Genomic DNA, 18,322 nt, shown 5'->3' with positions numbered 1-18,322 from the left:
GTAGTTTGAAAATAATATGCCTATATGTAGTTTTTTTGGCACTTATCCTGCTTGGTGTTCTCTGAGCTTCCTGGATCTGTGATTTGGTATCTGACACTAATTTGGGGTAATTCTCAGTCACTATTGTTTCAAATATTTCTGCTGTTCCTTTCTCTCTTTCTCCTCCTTATGGAATTCCCATTATGTGTATGTTACACCTTTTGTAGTCAGTCCCACAGTTATTGGATATTCTGTTCTGTCTTTTTCAGTCTTTTTTCTCTTTGTTTTTCAGTTTCACTGGATTCTACTGAAATATCCTCAAGCTCAGAGATTCTTTCCTCAGCCATGTCCAGTCTACTAATAAGACCACCAAAGGTATTCTTCATTTCTCTTTTTGATCTCTAGCATTTCTTTTCGGTTCTTTCTCAGAATTCCCATCTCTCTGCTAATGCTGCCTATCTGTTTCTTGCATGCTGTCTGCTTTATCCATTAGAGCTCTCAGCATCTTACTCATAGTTGTTTTAAATTCTTCCTTGCTCTGATAATTCCACCATTTCTATCATATCTGAGTCTGGTTCTGATGCTTGCTCTATCTCTTCAAAGCATGTTTTTCGTCTTTTAGAATGTCGTGTAATTTTTCTTGATAGTTGGATATGACGTACTGGGTTAAAGGAACGGCTGTAAAGAGGCCTTTAATACTGTGGTGATAAGGTGTGGGGGAAGGGAAGCATTTTGCAGTCCTAGGAGTAGATCTTAGTCTCTTAGTGAGCCTGCATCTCTGGACTGTGAACTTCACAAGTGCTTTTCAGTCATCCCCCTCACCCCTCACCCCACTTCCTTCTGTTGGACAGGATGGCTAAAGTGGCCTAGAATTGGTTATTTCTCTTCCCCAACATCAGTCAGGCTCTGATAAAAACCCCAGGAGGTGAAGCTCTGGTTAAATATTTTCTCCTAAGGACAGATCTTGTTACAAACAGAATGCTCTGGCATATTTCAAAACGGTTCCTTCTCCCCTCCCCTAGCCAGAAGCATGAGGGGATTTTTCTCTGACACTCACTATGAGAACCTGGTCAAGTTCCTGGAAGTAAAATTCACAAAAGCATGGGGCCTCCAATGACTGGATCCCCCTGGAGTTTTTATCTCTCAGACTTGTCCACACTGAGCCTCTATCAATTTGTCAATTATAGTTGAGGTATCCCTTCCCCACCACTGGTTCCCACAGACGTTTCAATTTGTGGGTTTCTCTCCAGTAAGCGTGATTCTCTGTACGTGCCTGTTTCTCCAACTTTGGGAGCAGTGATTTGTCCCATGACCTCACCTCTCTGATGAATCTAAGAAGAACTGTTGATTTTTCAGTTTGTTCAGCTTTTTACTTGTTGTTAGGGCAGAGTGGCAACTGCTATGCTGGACCGGAATTGGAAGTTCTAACTTTGTTTTATGGTTAGGAAGACAGTAAGGCAGACCACATGCAGAATGCCAATGAAACAAAAAGTGAAAAAAGCAAGAACTCAAATTATATATACATTCTCATTAGAACAAAGATATAAGCAAAGAATAGAAGAAAATACATCAAAATTAAAACCAGAGTTATGTTAGAGTAGTGAATTTGGGGATGTGGAAGAGTCCTTTTTTTTCTTTTTCCAATCATTTCCAATTTGGTTATACATAACCTGTATAATGAAGGCATGAGATACAAACATCCAAAAAAAGAGAGATGATCAAGAAGAGATAAAGGATAAAAGAAAGAAAATACTAGCTAGTAGGCTAAAGAAGGTAAATACTATCTGATTTGATTTTGTTTTTAAAATAATTCTTATTTATGGACTTTTTTTCATTATAAGTGATCCATATTTATGGCAAAATATAAAAGAAAACCAAGAAGAAACATTAATTATCCATAAACTCACCACTCACTCAGTGCTAGCCTTTTTTCAAAAATGATGGAGCATGAATGAGAGAGCCCTCAGCCTCACTTAAAACTGTGACCTAGCCACAAGCCGCTAAGCGTTCCAAACAGACTTCATTTCCTCATTATGATAAAATATATATAACAAAATTTTGCCATTGTAACCACTTTTAAGTGTGCAATTCACTGGAATTAATTACATTCACAATGTTGTACAACTATCACCACTGTCTATTTCCAAAACTTTTTCACCACCCTCCAAAAAAACTGTATCCATTCTTCCTTCTCCCCAGTCTCAGGCAACCTTTAATCTACTTTCTGACTTGATGAACTTACTTATTCTAGACACATAAGTAGAATCATACAACATTTGTTGTTTTGTCCCTGGCTTATTTCATTCACTATAATGTGTTCAAGGTTCATCTACAATGCAGTATTTATCAGAACTTCATTTCTTTTCATGGCTGAATAATATTCCATTATATATATATACTTCTCTCATTCTTCAAGATGTTGGAAACTTTGAGTCCGTGGAAAACTTGATATATTTAAGGTTGGAAGATAGATATATCCACAGATAGTTATAGATAAATATCTCTACTCATCTGTTGTTATCCATTCTGGACATTTGGGTTGTTTCCAACTTTTGGCTATTATGAGTAATGCTGCTATGAACATTGGCATACAAGTGCTAACCAGACTTTTATTAGTTTGCTCTGGCTGGAAAGTCAGCAAAAGGACTATAAAGGAAAACAGCAATAAAAGCTGCCAATAGTAATCATCACAATGGAACTGAACAGAATATAAGACATTAACTTGGGGCCGGCCCAGTGGCACACTGGTTAAGTTTGCATGCTCCACTTCAGTGGCCAGTGGTTCATGGGTTTGGATCCCCGGTGCAGACCTCCACACCACTCAACAGGCCATGCTGAGGCAGCATCCCACATACAAAATAGAGGAAGATTGGCACAGACGTTAGCTCAGGGCCAATCTTCCTCAAGCAAAAAAAAAGAGGAAGATTGGCCACAGATGTTAGCTCAGGGCCAATCTTCCTCAAAAAAAAAAAGAGAGAGAGACTAACTTTACAGCTTTAGTATCATTTATATTTCTGATTTTTCCAAATTTTCTTGAATATGTATTATTTGCATAAATGAGGGGAAATCACTTCTGTAGAATCCTTTGTCATCACAGAATATATATATTAATCTAAAAAATATACAATAAGAAAATAAAAGGGAGAAAGCACAATGCTGAAGCAAGACATTAAGAAATCATTACTGAGGTCAAGATTGCAAGTTAGGAGCACTACCTGAGAAGGGAGCAGAGTTGAAACCTGAAAGCATCTTGTTTTTTCTGTTCTGACCAAAGAGAAGGTATTACTTTCCCCTCCCATGATGCCTTGCACAGTACCTGGTATATACTAGACACTGAACAACAAAGGCTGGCTGAAAGAACAGGTGGATAAATCTACAGATATCTCAGCTCTCCTACCTACATCATATTTTTAAAATTATTTGTACTCTTAGTTTGAAATTGACTATTACAAGCATCTCAAGTTTCACAGTAAGTTTATAGGAACTCATAAGTTTAGGGGGAAATTGGCAGGTAGGCAAATGACAGGCTATTGTATTTCTGTGATCATTTTTTAAACTACAGCTCTGACTGCTTACACAAGATTACAAACCCCAGACCCCACTGACCTATAGCATCATACTTTTTTAGTGGGTATTGTCTAAGTGTTTATAATGCCAAATGGATCCAGAGAGGTCTTTTCTTATTTGCTTCCAAAATAAACAGCAATCTATCAAACTTAGAAGTACATTCTAAAATGTTGGCTCAAATTTCAAAATGGTCTATGTCAATGTAACTATAAAAAATCCTTGACTTGTACCTGTACACACTGTTACTTCTCTTAATTCTTCAAGGTGGTGGAAAAAACTCAATATGCAACTGAATAAACATGTGGAAAGCAAAAAAAGATGTTTTTATACTCAACTTTGTTCCTCTAGGATTTAAGACTGGCACAAATGCAACATCTATCTTCACTCTTTTAAGCAGGTTATAAGAAAGTATTGTTCCAACTCTGTAAACATGGGAATAAATAACATTATTATATAAACAGCAATGTCTTGCATGTTTTGAGAACTCTCAATAAATAGGGAGTGTATATTTTAAAACATAGCCTGTAAATATCCACAAAGAAGAATTTCAAAGCATGTCTTCCACTTATTTAACAGCTGTCGGAGATGAAAGAAAGGAAGGTACAGAGCACTGGCTTCAACAGGAATCAAAAAACAGAAGAACAGGAATTACAGTGAAAGGGAAAAAACAGGAAATAAGAGCAACACTGCTGACAAGTCTCCTTCCTTTAGATGTCCACATGACAAATTTCTCTGAGTTAATTTATTTTCTGTAGGCATCCTTCCTACCTCTAGAGCTAGATTTCAGAACAGCAAAACTTGGATACAATGACACACTACTGCTGCTGCTATCACCACCATCCACTGCAGGTTTTACTGTGCACCAGGCACTGTGACGAGAGTTACATTCATTATCTTATTCAATCCTCGCAATAACCCTGAGATAGATTTTCCTGAAGTTCATAGAGGTTAAACCACTTGCCCAAGATCCACTAGCTAATAAACGATGGAGCCAGGGTACTAAACATTAGAACATCGGGCCCTAAAACAAAAATGTCCTGACAAGTATAAATCACTGATAGAAAGGTGAACTAAAACTATAGAACATAAAAGTAAAAACACAGCACATCAGAACATGTCATGACCCTGAGGATTTTATTTGACTGACAGACACAGCCTGCCCAAAACCAATCTGATTACCTGTTTAAGAAATTCAATTAGCTAAAATACTGAGATGGAAATTATATTTGAGAATCAAACTGTCAACATATCACACGCAAATTTCTACCTGCTTTGACAATAACCTATTATAGACTGTATTTAATCTTTTTTTAATCCATGTATAACACTAGTGTAAAAATAAGTCTCAAGAACACCAACAAAAACCTCTTTTATAATTTTTTATTTTAAATGTGAACAGATCTGTAAAACAGTCTGGAGAAACATTTGACATTTTCCTGACTTCACATTTTGCACAAAAGGAAACCTTTCCACTTTGACAACTAAAGCAATAGTTTCTAAAGAAAAAGAAGAGAAAAGAAAAGAAAATGAATAGAGGAAAGCAACCAATGGCCCTCACATCACAATTACATGCCTATCTTGGAGGTAAGTGGAATTTTACCAAGGCTAACAGAAACATCCAACTAATCTGACTTGTTTACAAGACTTAAGTTTTTTAAAAAATCTTCTAAATATATCAGTTTTGTGGCTTTTTTATATTTAATTGCTCCAATAGTATGAGTTTATGGTTTAATAGTTGTAAATATGTATTTCTATTCACTGTTAAAGAACTTTACTAAAGGGTATCACATGCATTGTTCTCTAGCTAACTAAATTCCCGTAATTCTACTGGACTGCCACAGCACAGAAATACCTTAAGCCACATACAAAGTTACCAAGCACACACACACACACACACTTTCCAACCCATTCAAAACATCTAAGTATTGCTTATATTTATATGCTATCGAATTGAAACCTTTCATGTGAATGAGATACTACCCAGTTTTAGCATTTTAAATGTCTAAGATATGCACAACTGTACTAGATGCAGCATGCAAGTACCTTGAGAAATCAGCATTCATTTAGCCTTTGAAACCTAAGAGCTATACGACTTCAATTTTACTCAAAAATTTAATAAATATTTTAACTGGCCATTTCATCTAGTACTCAGTATCAAAAGATTTTTATTTTTCATGTTAATACATTTAGTATATTCATTGCTAAATTACACTTATTTCTTAAGGAAAAAAAGTGAGCCTTTAAATCACCTTGATCAAATAACAAAAATTACCATGAGCTATCTGGATCTGAATTAAGTTTTGTTCATGCTAAAAAATGATGTCTTCTTTATTGCTATACAAACTTCAGTAAACACAATCTATAAAAAAGTTATACAAACCTAGACTCTCTCCTGCTACTAGGCCAATATAAACCATTCAAAGAATAAGATAATCAGTATTTTGAAGCACATACAATGCATCAAACAACAACTTTATGAGGTAGACAATATAATTTCTCATATTAATATATGAGAAAACTGTCCGATAGGTAGTTTTAGTAACCCACTTGACCATTCTGGTAATTCAAAATTGAATACAAAACCAATGCTGCTACCAGATAGATCCTCCTTATATATTACCTTCCATTCCATTTGTACTTTCTGCATTTTTTAGACTTCCTTTAATAGTATCCTAATCACAAAGTCATAATAGCTGCTATTTATATTGAGCATCAAAACATATGCCAGGCACTGTTCTAGGTACTTCTGTTATCTCCATTCCTCATGACCAACTTTGCACAGTAAATATGAAAACACACATTTTTCTGATAAAGAAATAGACCCAGAGGGGCCGGCCCGGTGACGCAGTGGTTAGGTGCACACGTTCCCCTTTGGTGGCCTGGGGTTTGCCGGTTCAGATCCTGGGTGCGGACACGGCACCGCTTGGCAAAACCCATGCTGTGGCAGGCATCCCACATATAAAGTAGAGGAAGATGGGCAGGGATGTTAGCTCAGGGCCAGCCTTCCTCAGCAAAAAGAGGAGGATTGGCAGATGTTAGCTCAGGGCTAATCTTCCTCAAAAAAAAAAAAAAGAAATAGACCCAGAGAGGTTAAATGACAAGGAAAATGATGAAGCAAAACACTTGTTCTTTCTACTATATACCATGCCACATTTCTTTGCCAGCCATCAATTCTTATCATATGATGAAATTCTTGGCAATACAGAATTTTAGCAGATTCCCAACAAAAACTAAGCAGAGAATGCTGTCTAAAATAAACTGAACAAGAGCACCAGATAACTAAAATTTGATCGTTTCAGCTGCACCTAAAATTGCTAGAGCTAAGGTGTTCAAGTTCACATATAAAGCTAAGCCTGCTCCCTGATCTCACCATTCCATTGTTACAAATACAAAATTGTTTAAAAAAAAAAAAAAAGGCATATCCGCACACACAATTTTTTCCTGGCAGCAGCAAGAGTACAAAATACCTGTTTCCTTATGCCTCAACCTAGTCTGAAAAAAGCACAAATTCAGAACAAAATCTCTTACATCACATGTTACACATTTTTTATTTAGTATACAAAATACATCAAGCACTGTGTAAAGAAGTGTGTTAAGTACTTTCACTTTCAGTACTATGGAGTGAAATGGAGTGAAATAAAAATGAATTACCACTGTGTTGAAAAGTCCTAACATGGCAATAAGAATTTGGAGAACATAACTCTCCAAGGGGATAAATAGTGCACAGGTCATGGCAAAGGCCTAAAAATTCTATTTTAGTGATAGTCGTGGTAACTAATTTAATTACACTGATACCAGTAACGGAAGAGTGATGAAATTATGAGGGGGGAAATGTATGTTAATCAAAACTGGATAGAAGGATACATATGAAAAATGAGGAAATTCTGGCACAAATATAGTAAGTATCAATGAAATAGTAATTTTAAAAGAGGTCCTCAGCATCTCAGCAAGGTAAAAGGACCAGGTTCTATTAAGAAGATATGTACGGCCTTCACAAGTTATTTAAGTTCTTTAAACCTTGGTTTCATTGTCAGCACTTGAAAAAAGGTTGGAGTGAATGATATCTCCAGTGCTCTCCTGTTGTAACATACCAAAATCAAAAGGAAATTAATACAAACCTATATAAGCAGATTTTTTATGCAATGATTCGTTTCAATGATAACAGAAAAAAAAATCCCTAAAATGTAGCACTAGAAAATTAAAGTCTCCTACCCCAAACCTCACATACTAGGCTACAGAAACAATCAGAAGTTTCTGGGACAAACCAACACAATGAGAGTACATTAGCAAGACGAAATTTACATAGCTATGCAATATCTTTAGGCTTTCAGAAGATGCCAAAGAAACATGAAGGATTGCAAGAGATTTTTTTTAATCTGATAACATTAAGGGAAACTAAAATGTTATAAATTTAACTACTACCCATATCCACACCTCTCTAGTTCTCACCTCCCACAGGCAAGTGGGTCTTCTGTCTAAAGTCAGAAGACCTCAGGCCTCATGCTCTTTGAATTATCCTGGAACTCAGGTGATTGCTCTCTTCTTCCCAGTTTCTGCTCTCGACTTTTAAACATGCTGCTCTGCCATACTTAAAAATCTCACTGCATCTTACATCCCCCCAAGTACCTCTGGTCTCACAGTATGCTCCCTTCCCCATAGCTAAGCAACTGGAAAGATGTTTAGCTTTCACCCTCACCTCCCACTTTGTCACTGCAATCCGGCTTCTACCATACCCTTTTACTGAAACCGCACTTACCAAGGTCGCTCACCAAGAGCCTCTTTCTTGCTAAATCCAGCAAACACTTTACAGTCCTTACCTTACTTGATCTCTCCGAAACATGTGACCCAGTACAGTCCTCTCTCCTTTTATTTATTTATTTTGATTTTTCTGATTAGAACATACATGTTAATTAAGAATTGAAATATCACAGAAAAAAAAAGGAAAGTTTAACTACTCTGTAATCCCACCCTCAAAGATAGTCACTGTTAGCAGTGTGGTATATATTCATCAAGATTTCTTTTCCATACATATACTAACATATGGGTATATACATATTTTTTTAATTTAACAAAGATTAGAAATTTTTTTAAAATTAGATCATACTATACATATTTTTTGAGAACTTTTTTACTTAATGTACCTTGATCTTCTGGCATACCAATATCCAGCAGCATATGGCAGATAAGTAGGGTCACCTGACCCCTCCCTTCTCCTCACTCCACATACCATAGCTCTAGAATCCATAAGATTCTCTCCCTTCCTATCAAGTCCTTGGAACAGGAATATATCAGCTTTCAACTACATTACCTCACTAGGTGTTTTCCCTATCTCAAGTCCTGTATCCCACTGTACCAGAATAATCTTTCTGAAATTCAATTTTGATTTGTCACTCAAGGAGACCTTTCATAGATTGCTAGTTGGAATGTAAAATGGTATAACCACTTGGGAAAATTGTTCGGCAATACGTTCTAAAGGTTAAACATATATCTGCCCTATGACCCAGTAATTCCACCCCCACTTATTTATCCAAGAGAAAAGAAAATGTATGTCTATAAAAAGACCAGTCATCAAGTATTCATAACAGCCTTATTCATAACAGCCAAGAGGGAGAATGGATAAACAAATTGTGTTATACAATGGATTTCTACACACCGATTAAAAAGAACAAACTAATGATGAGCAACAACATGGATGAATTTCAAAACATTATGTTGAACATAAGAAGCCAGACAGAAAAGAATACATACTGTATTATTCTATTTATGTGAAGTTCAAGAACAAGAAAAACTAATCTGAACTAAAAGATATCAGAATAACAGGAACCGACTAAAGGACCCATGAGGGATTACTGGAGGAGGGAGGGAGAGAGTCACACAGGCATGTACATTTATCAAAACTCACTAAACCGCCTAGTTAAGTTCTGTGCATTTATCCATCAATTTTACATCAAAATTTTTAAAGCAAATATTAAGATTTAAAACTTACTTCAAAAAAAAAAAAAAAAAAAAAACTTACTTCACTCAGTGTTTTTCCTTACTAGTTATAAAAAGTGTCAAGAATTAAGACAAATTAATCACTAAACTATTAGCCTTTTTAAAAAAATTATCACATCACTCAAAACCAAGAATATATCAACTGTGTCTTCCCCCGGTTTATAAATTTGTGAGAGCAAAGATTTTGTCTACATAGGACAGATCACCGTTATCGTCCCAACACCTACCATTATGCCTTGACACATAGGAGATATTAAATATTTTATCTTTGGTGGGTCTTAATGACTTATTGACAATGTTTATAACTTCATTAAATTTCTAGATCATTTACTGACTCATTTTTCTGATCTTGTATGTTAAATGTAAACGCATCATCATGCTTGACAAACTTTATAACCTTGTTCATCTGGCTGCAGAAAAGAAGCTTATCCACATTTTTAGAAGGGCAGCCTAGTTGAGTCTAACTGTGTGCTCATCTTTTACATGTATTTCAAAGAAATAGTCAAAGGCATTACGTCTTTCACGGGCTTATTCCCTAAAATTCATTCTCAGTTTACTTCAACATCTATCTTCTCACCATCAAATTTCTGGCTCAGTCTTCTAAACTATCCTGATTTCTAGTATACCTGAAGATATTAAACTTTTCTTCTACCTTTCTCTCATGTAGCTCATTCAAATGTCGTATTATACAATTGTCATTAAAGCTATACTTTTATCCAGTATCTGTTAACACTGTTCTAACAAACTTACTAGCCAATTTATAAGAATGCTGGATTCATTTTTGACATTGCAAAACATCTGTACCAGGCCAAAGAAGAGAGCAACTAATCATCCGAGCACCAACGCAAAGGTAAGACAAAACCCTCTTTTTCACTTCTCTATCAGCTTACACTTTCCTGTGAAAAACAAAAAGAGCAATTGATCCCTAATAAAGCCAGTTCTGTTCCTATCTCTCATCAACGTCCCTTTCAGGAACACATGAGTTAGCAGTTCCTTAAGGAGAGAGCCCTAATCATGAACTCACAAGACATTGAATAGCAAAATCAACAATGAAGGCCCAGATAATAGCCAGTTTAACCAGCAGGGAACTCTTCTCAAAGTACACTGTGAGGGCTGAATCAGTACAAAGAACAATTAACAAGCACTAAACCCACATTGTCTTTGGCCACTTACAGGATCAACTGCAAACAGCAGAGACAGGGGAAGCTCTCTTGAAGTACAGATACAGTAATAAACAGCTGGGAACGGCAACAAATAACACACCAGGTAACTTGCAATAATAAGAAACGGGATGACCCTTTCTGAGCAAACACGGGGCCACAGTCAACAGGTTCTAGCCACAAAGCAAATCAATTAACCGACATGTTTCCAATGAGGAAAGACTATCATACCACCAAGAGAGACAGTAGTAACTGCCAATGTTATCTTTGATTGATATCTTGAATTTTATATGCAAACATAAAATAGTTAATTTGTGGAGGAGCAAAAAGGCCAGTGAGACTTGTGTGTAGTGATAAGCAGAATTTGTATTTTATAAAACTTCCAAAAATTAATTTGAAGAGCAACACAGGGCTGTCAGCTTTTTACCAAATAAAGACATCACAGAAAATAACAAACCCACCATCTCACATCACAAATTTCATACGAAAAACGACATTTTTACACAGAAAAGGACATAATTTAAAGGTGAATACATTAAATTTTATAAATCTAACCTAAGAGAAAACAAATTATATTGAGAATAATGTTTTCATTTCATCATGACCTTTATGGTAAAAACTGTCTCAAAGAGCATCTGGAAACCTACTGTCTTAGCACAGCAGCACCCCTTATCCAGGGTTTCACCTTCCAAGGTTTCAGTCACCAGGGACCAACCGCAGTCCGAAAATACCAAATGTAAAATTACAGAAATAAACATACGTTTTAAATTGCGCACCATTCTGAGTAGCATGATGAACTCTCTAGCCATCCCATTCCGTCCCACCCGGGGCGTGAATCATTCCTTTGTTCAGCGGATCTACTGGCCCGTTAGTGGCTTACTAGCTGTCCAGGTTATCCAATCCACTATGGCAGTACTTCTGTTCAAGGAACACTTATTGTACTTAATAATGGCCCCAAGGCCAACTTTATTATTATTGTTGTTAATCTCTCACTGTTTACTAATTTATAAATTAAACTTTATCATAGGTATGTATGTACAGGAAAAAAAACAGTATATAGGCTTGAGCACAATCCGCAGTTTCAGGCATCCACTGGGGGTCTTGGAACCATCCCCAGCAGATAAGGGGGGGACTACTCTAAGTGTTTTAAAGAAAATGAAGAGTGCAAAGAATAACAAAGCTATTGGAGAAGCTTAACATAGACGCTTTAATGGGTGGTTGTAATTAATTTATCAGTTTATATTAACTACAAACTAAGATTTCTACAACTTTAGCAATAGTTTTCCATTTTTTTCTGGTATGGAGTCTTTTGTCAAAATAAAAAATTCTGAGTATTATCTCCCTCCATGACTGTAGCTGGATTTAAGTATTATTGGTTGAAATGACAAAACCACTATGACTTTTCAATAACTTCTTTTCTTTTAAAGATTGGCCCCTGAGCTAACATCTGTTGCCAAACTTTTTTTTCTTCTTCTTCTTCTCCCCAAAATCCCCCAGTACATATCTGTATATTCTAATATAAGTCCTTCTAGTTCTACCATGTGGGATACTGCCTCAGCTTGGCTTAATGAGTGGTGCTAGGTCTGTGCCCAGGATCCCAACTGATGAAACCCTGGGCCGCCAAAGCAGAGCGCGGGAACTTAACCACTCGGCCACGGGGCCAGCCCATTAATAACTTTTATTTGTTACAAATATACAAGATCTATTATATATTCATTCAATATTAAATGTTTAGTGCACATACGGATTTTCAGATCCCTTGCAGAGACCACAGCCCAGTCCATTTCTCCAGTCACTCGTCTCCTCTTTACCATGAGTTTCCCACTACATAAAGTATCGAATAGCTCACTAGGCTAGTTTATCTTTAAAATCATTTCCAGTCATGAGATTGTAAAATTCTGGGACAATGAAGACTTCTCAAAAGAATTTTGGGGCTTCTAGAGAAACGACAGTTTGATCCAATATTTAGGTGCTCTCCCTCCTGACATTCCATTTAGATAACAGTAAAGAAATTTAAAAGCTATAACCCCACAAGGAGGAAACAACAGTGGAGGACAGACAGTAACGCATTTTTGTATAATGGAAAGTAGATGACGAACTTCTAGGTTAAGATGGCAAATTGAACACACACATCTAATTTTGCTCCCTCTTCAAAACTCTACTAAAACAAAGATAAAGAAAATTTTGTTCTTGTTGTGTTTAGGACACAAACCATAAGGACAGAGAGAAGGGAAGAAGAGACAACAGCAACAAAATTTTGGAAGCTGGAAAGAAGATGGCTGAGTGGTAACTGACTTAGTCAAAGACAGGCAAACTATAAACCAACAGTGCTGACAACTAAGAACAAACCCAATGTACACTACAGTATCCTCAAAAGGCTCAGGAACTGCCAGAACAGAGGGGGAAGATGAGACTAAAGGACTAAAGTAAGAAAGCATCAGGTGTAAGCTGTTAGAAACCCAGACCCCATTCCTCCTCCAAGGTGCTGAGTGGCCCACTCAATGCAGCAGCTGACGGCAGATTGACTCAAGAGGGTAAACCATACATGGCGGAAGATAGAGGTATCCTAACAAAAAGAGGCAAATTATGTGACTATATTCTAAATGCTCTATGGCTCAATACCCAGCCCTCTTTTCCTGAGTTCCCAGATCACTGGCAACCAGACTTCTGCCCTCCAGGCAGAAAACTGGAAGATAGTCCATCTATCTGGGACATCTGACGAGGACAAAAGGAAAAACAGAGGCACTGGAGACAGCCTCAAACCATCCACCCAAACCAATGGTTTCAATCTTGGCCACACGGGCAGCTTTAAAAAATACTGATGCTGATCTATTCAGATAGAAATCAGACTTGTGGTTGCCTCTAGGCAGGGAGTGGGGAAGAGAGAAGAAAGGGATTTCCTAGAGTTTTCACAGTGCTCTGGATCTTGTGTTAATTACATGAGTGTATACACGGCAAAATCATCAAACTATACACTTAAAATCTGTGTATTTTACTGTACGCAAGCACACCTAAATTTTTTTTTAAATAGTGCTACCTAGGTCCTACCCCCAGAAATTCTGATGTATTTGGTCTAGCAGCAGCATGTATATTTACATTTTTAAAGCACCCCATGTGGTTCTAATGTGCAGCCAAAGTTGAGAACCACTGTTTTAGACTCTAGATTATAGAGTAAAACTGGAAGTCAATAAGCCCCACCTACAAGCTCAGGGCTTCCAAACAGCTTTTATTCACCCACTCCCATTCATGCAAACAACCAAGATAACCAGACCTCTGCCGAGGGCCTCTACTGTTGAGACTAAACCAATCAGAAAAAAAGTAACCCGGAGGAAACAAACTATGCAATGAAAAGAAAGTTTAAAGAAACTATCTTTAACATTCTTAGATAAGAGAAGATACAGCATCCACTAAACAAGAAAAGAGATGGAGGAATAAGTAACTGAGACGAGAAGAGGAAGCTAAACCTATAGGCCTGCATTTGAGAACATGGTCAAGAAGCTGCTTTGCCTCACTCACAGAATCCCAGAAAGGCGCAGGACTTGGGAATCTCCAGGTATCCTGTCAGGTGGGGAGAGGTATGGGCTGAAGAGCAGGTTAGCAGTTTAAAGTCTTATACAGGGGCCGGCCTGGTGGCACAGCAGTTAAGTTCGCATGTTCTGCTTTGGTGGCCCGGGGTTCGCAGATTCGGATCCCAGGTATGGACCTATGTACCGCTTGGCAAGCCACGCTGTGGCAGGTGTTCCACATATAAAGTAGAGGAAGATGGGCATGGATGTTGGCTCAGGACCAGTCTTCCTCAGCAAAAAGAGGCGGACTGACAGCAGATATTAGCTCAGGGCTAATCTTCCTCAAAAAAATAGATAAATAAATAAAGTCTTATGCAGACCCTCCAGTTTCTCTTCTCCACCATGACATCCTCTCGTAAATTTATTCTCTGGAAACTCTGACCTGGAGAGAGTCTAGAAGAATGGAGTGAAGCTCAAGGCTGAAAGCCAAGGGATGAAGCAGAAGCATGTATAGGGAATAGCAGCCCCCACCCACAGCCCACTTCCTTTGCCCAGCTTTCAGAACAATGGGAGCCAGGCATACTACCTCCCTCACAGTTTGATTTAAATGCTACTTTTGCATGCAGCCAAACCAATTTTCATTATAGCACTTCCAGTGGAGGATAAAGGTCTTTTCTTGAATTTCTACTACCCCTCAGAGACTCTAAGCTCCTTGAGGGCAGGGGCAGCATCTTAATTAGCTTTGTATCCTTAGAGCCTAACATACTGACCGTCAATATACTAAACACTTTATAAATCTGTAATTGGTCCTAGATGCTGGAGAAACCATGCAAAAAAGAAAAACCTTGGAAAACTAAACATACAAGGTGTAATTTGAACTAGGTCGTGAATGAAGACTTAGAATTTACTGATGAAATGATATCTGGGATGTTTTAAAGTAATTCCAGAGCCCCCACACACACCAAAAATCAGCTGTATTTCTACAGGCTGGCCACTACTGTTTTAAAATATCATTTACAATAACATCAAAAATATCAAATACCTGAGAGTAAATAATAAAAGATGTGCAAGACTTTTGCACAGAAAACTACAAAACATTACTGAGAGAAATTTTAAAGGACTTAAATAAATGGAGGAATACACCATGTCCATAAATTGGAGAACTCAATATTGTTAACATGTCAGGTCTACTCCAAATTGATATTTAGATTCAACTCCAATTTCCAAAATGTGTAGACAAAGACAAGCAGATTCTGAAATTTACGTGGAAATGCTAAGAGCCAAGAACCACCCAATCTTAAAAAACAAAGTTAGAGACTTATACTACCACATATCAAGGCTTATGACAATGTTACATTAATTAATACAGTGATATCGACACAAGGATAACAACCAGACCAATAATACAGAAGAGTGTCCAGAAACAGATCTGCACTTACAGTCACCTGATTTATGAAAAAGTGCCACACAGCGCAGAGGGGCAAGGATGGTATTTTCAATAAATGGTGCTAGGTCAAACAGATACCTATATGGTAAAAAGTGAATCTTGACTCCTACAATCCATCTGCAATTTACTGTAAACCGTACACCTAAAATGTGAAAAGTAAAAACAAAGTAAAACTTCTGTAAGGAAACATGGGAAAATATCTTCATACTCTAAGGCTAGGCATAGATTTCTTAAACAGGGCACAAAAATCAGTAATCATAAAGAAAAAGATTAAGTATATTTCGTTAACATTAAGAATTACCATTCATCAAAAAAGACCATTAAAAGAATGAAAAGGCAAGACACAGAGTGGCAACAGATAAACTTGATTATACCTATATATGTGTGTGTATATATATATATCTCTCCCAGAAAGACTCATACCCAGAATAAAGAATTACAAACCAATAAAAACTAAAAAAAAAAAAAAGGGCACTTCATAAAATAGGACATAAAAATGGCCAATAAAAGATACTCAACCACAATCATCAGGAAACTGCAAAATAAAACCACACTGATGTATTACTGCACCTCTACCAGAACAGCAAAAATTTAAAAAACTGACAAGCATCAGCAAGGATATGGCAAACCTGGAGTGTGATTCCCTGTTGATGGGTACAACCACTTAGGGAAAATGTTCAACAATATCTAATACTAAAGTTTATTATTCACATACCTCTCAAACCAACCATTCCACTACTAGGTATAAACCCCAACCTAGCAATGTTCTCTTTCTTCATCTGTGACGGTATACTTGGTAAAAATTCTTTACCTGCACACTTAGGATTGTGCACTTTTTCTGCATATTATACTTCAATAAATCTTCTAAGATCTGCTTGACACAAAGTTCTCAGAGACTTTAAAGGAGCTTCTGTAAACTGAGGAAAGCTTACTAATAAAAGTAAAAAACAAAAAAATCTACTAACACATATCAGCCCAGAACAAAGATAAAAACTATCAACAGATAATTTTCTTGATCTTCGTGAAGCTGTGGATTTCCTTCTTTCAGCAAAGAAAGGAGCAGATTATTCTAAACTGTAACCCAATGAAAAGATATCTTTGCAAGAAAATGCTGCTTTTCGAGATCTCCTCTAACAGCAATAGATAGGAGGAAAGCGAAGGAACCATTCCCAAAGTTTTAGTTAACTCTTCGGTGAAAAGACGCCAAGTGAGCTGATCTAAGACGACCAACAGACAGACAGAAAGGAAGACACAAAGAAATCACAGCAACTCTAAAGCAAACACCAACACCACAATCCAACCTACCGGAAATTCTGTGGTTAATGTGAGGCTTGCCCCGCTAGTCATAAGGTGATTCAGTGATGGCTACGAGCGCTGCCCAAGTGCATCCTTGGGAGTCATCTAGTACACCTGGCTTACCCATCATCTACCTGGAGACATGACCTTGCGCAGAATCCCGGAGGCCAAATAAAGACGCCAACTTTGCAAGCAAGAGAGGTGCATGCAGTCGCGCCCCATCAGATCACCCAGAGGGACGGACTTCGGGCCTCGAGGGCGGGGGTGAAGGGTCAGTATCCCCCACAGGATTTATGAGGAAGCGCCCCTGAAACTGCCCCGTCCCTCTACCTCCCTGGGACTCCCCTGGCAGACCCGCTGGCAAGATTCCCCGCAGCGCCCACGGGAGGAGGGTCTCGGGCTGCGGCGGCCGCAGGGAACTTAGGCCCCGGCGGCGCCGGGCGCGCCCGCCCCGCTCGCGCCGCAAGTTTGCTGGCCGCCCCGACTCGTCGCGCCGCGGCCCCGCCGTGCACCCTGCGGAACCCGGGTCCGCGGCCCGCCCGGCCTCCCGGCCCGCCCGGCCTGGCGCGGCGCCCCTCACCTTGGAAACGTTGGGTGTACTCCGCCGTAAACATTAACTTCCCATCCAGCCGGCAGCCGCGCCGCCGCGTCTCAGCGCCTCGGCCCCGCGCCCGGCTCGGCGGGCCGCCTTCCGCGCCCCCTCGAGCGCCGCGCTCACTGAGCAGCTCAGGGCCGCTGACCGCTCTCGCCCACCGCTCCGGGCGCCGCCGCTGTCTCAGCACCACCCGACCCCTAGCCTGCCCGCCAGCCAGCTCCTCCGGGGTCCGGCCCGGCCGCGTCAGGAAAGCCCAGGGCGCAGGCGCAGCAGGGCCTTAAAGAGACCGGGCCGCCTCTACCGCATAATGGGTTTGAGCAGGTTAGGGGCCGGCCTGGCCGGCCGAGAAAAGGAGAAGCCGAAGGGATTGGACCGCGGGGCCCGGGGGCGGGGAAATCCCGCTCCCTCCTCCGCCACTCTTTCAAAGCCCCGGCCCTTGGCCGCGCTAATTGCTGACTTCCCCAGTCTCTTGAACCGCCCCTTGCGTGTAAAGAGCTGCACAGGACACACCCCCTCCGGGGACCGAAGCGACCCCGCGCTCGGGGCTGCCGGCCTTGCGCCGCCGCACCGCCCACGCGCCTGTCTCCCAGGCCGCGGACAGGCACTGAGGACGCGGAGGCTTCAAAAGGCCGCCTGGGCTCCCCCGGGAGGTAACCTAGGTCACTCTCCAAAACAGTAATCTGCGTGTAAATGACACTTGTCATTGCAAATCATTCTACGATCAGTGGTCTCGACACGCTGGTTTTATGCAGAGTCCGGCAGAGGGCAGAACATGGGC

General features: G+C 39.3%; 1 protein-coding gene across 10 annotated transcripts in view; it reads right to left on the bottom strand.

The window, feature by feature from the left end:
• The window catches only part of EVI5 (ecotropic viral integration site 5), a 223,019-nt gene that overhangs the window by 198,944 nt on the left and 5,753 nt on the right, over window positions 1-18,322 (bottom strand). For 3 of the 10 annotated variants that reach the window (XM_023641636.2, XM_070268729.1, XM_070268731.1), the window contains exon 1: window positions 17,530-17,901. The exons of 6 other annotated variants lie outside the window; for them this stretch is intronic. Coding sequence is in view for 1 of the 4 variants with exons in the window: in XM_023641635.2 (XP_023497403.2) it covers window positions 16,959-17,000 (42 nt within the window). In the remaining 3 variants the exon portion in view is untranslated. Of the gene's footprint in view, window positions 1-16,958; window positions 17,491-17,529; window positions 17,902-18,322 lie in introns of those variants that run through there. One more of the 10 variants, XM_023641635.2, reaches the window with a different exon arrangement.

The sequence above is a fragment of the Equus caballus genome, chromosome 5, assembly GCF_041296265.1.
Source record: "Equus caballus isolate H_3958 breed thoroughbred chromosome 5, TB-T2T, whole genome shotgun sequence".
Lineage (NCBI taxonomy): Eukaryota > Metazoa > Chordata > Mammalia > Perissodactyla > Equidae > Equus > Equus caballus.
This window is presented reverse-complemented; position numbering and strand designations above follow the sequence as displayed.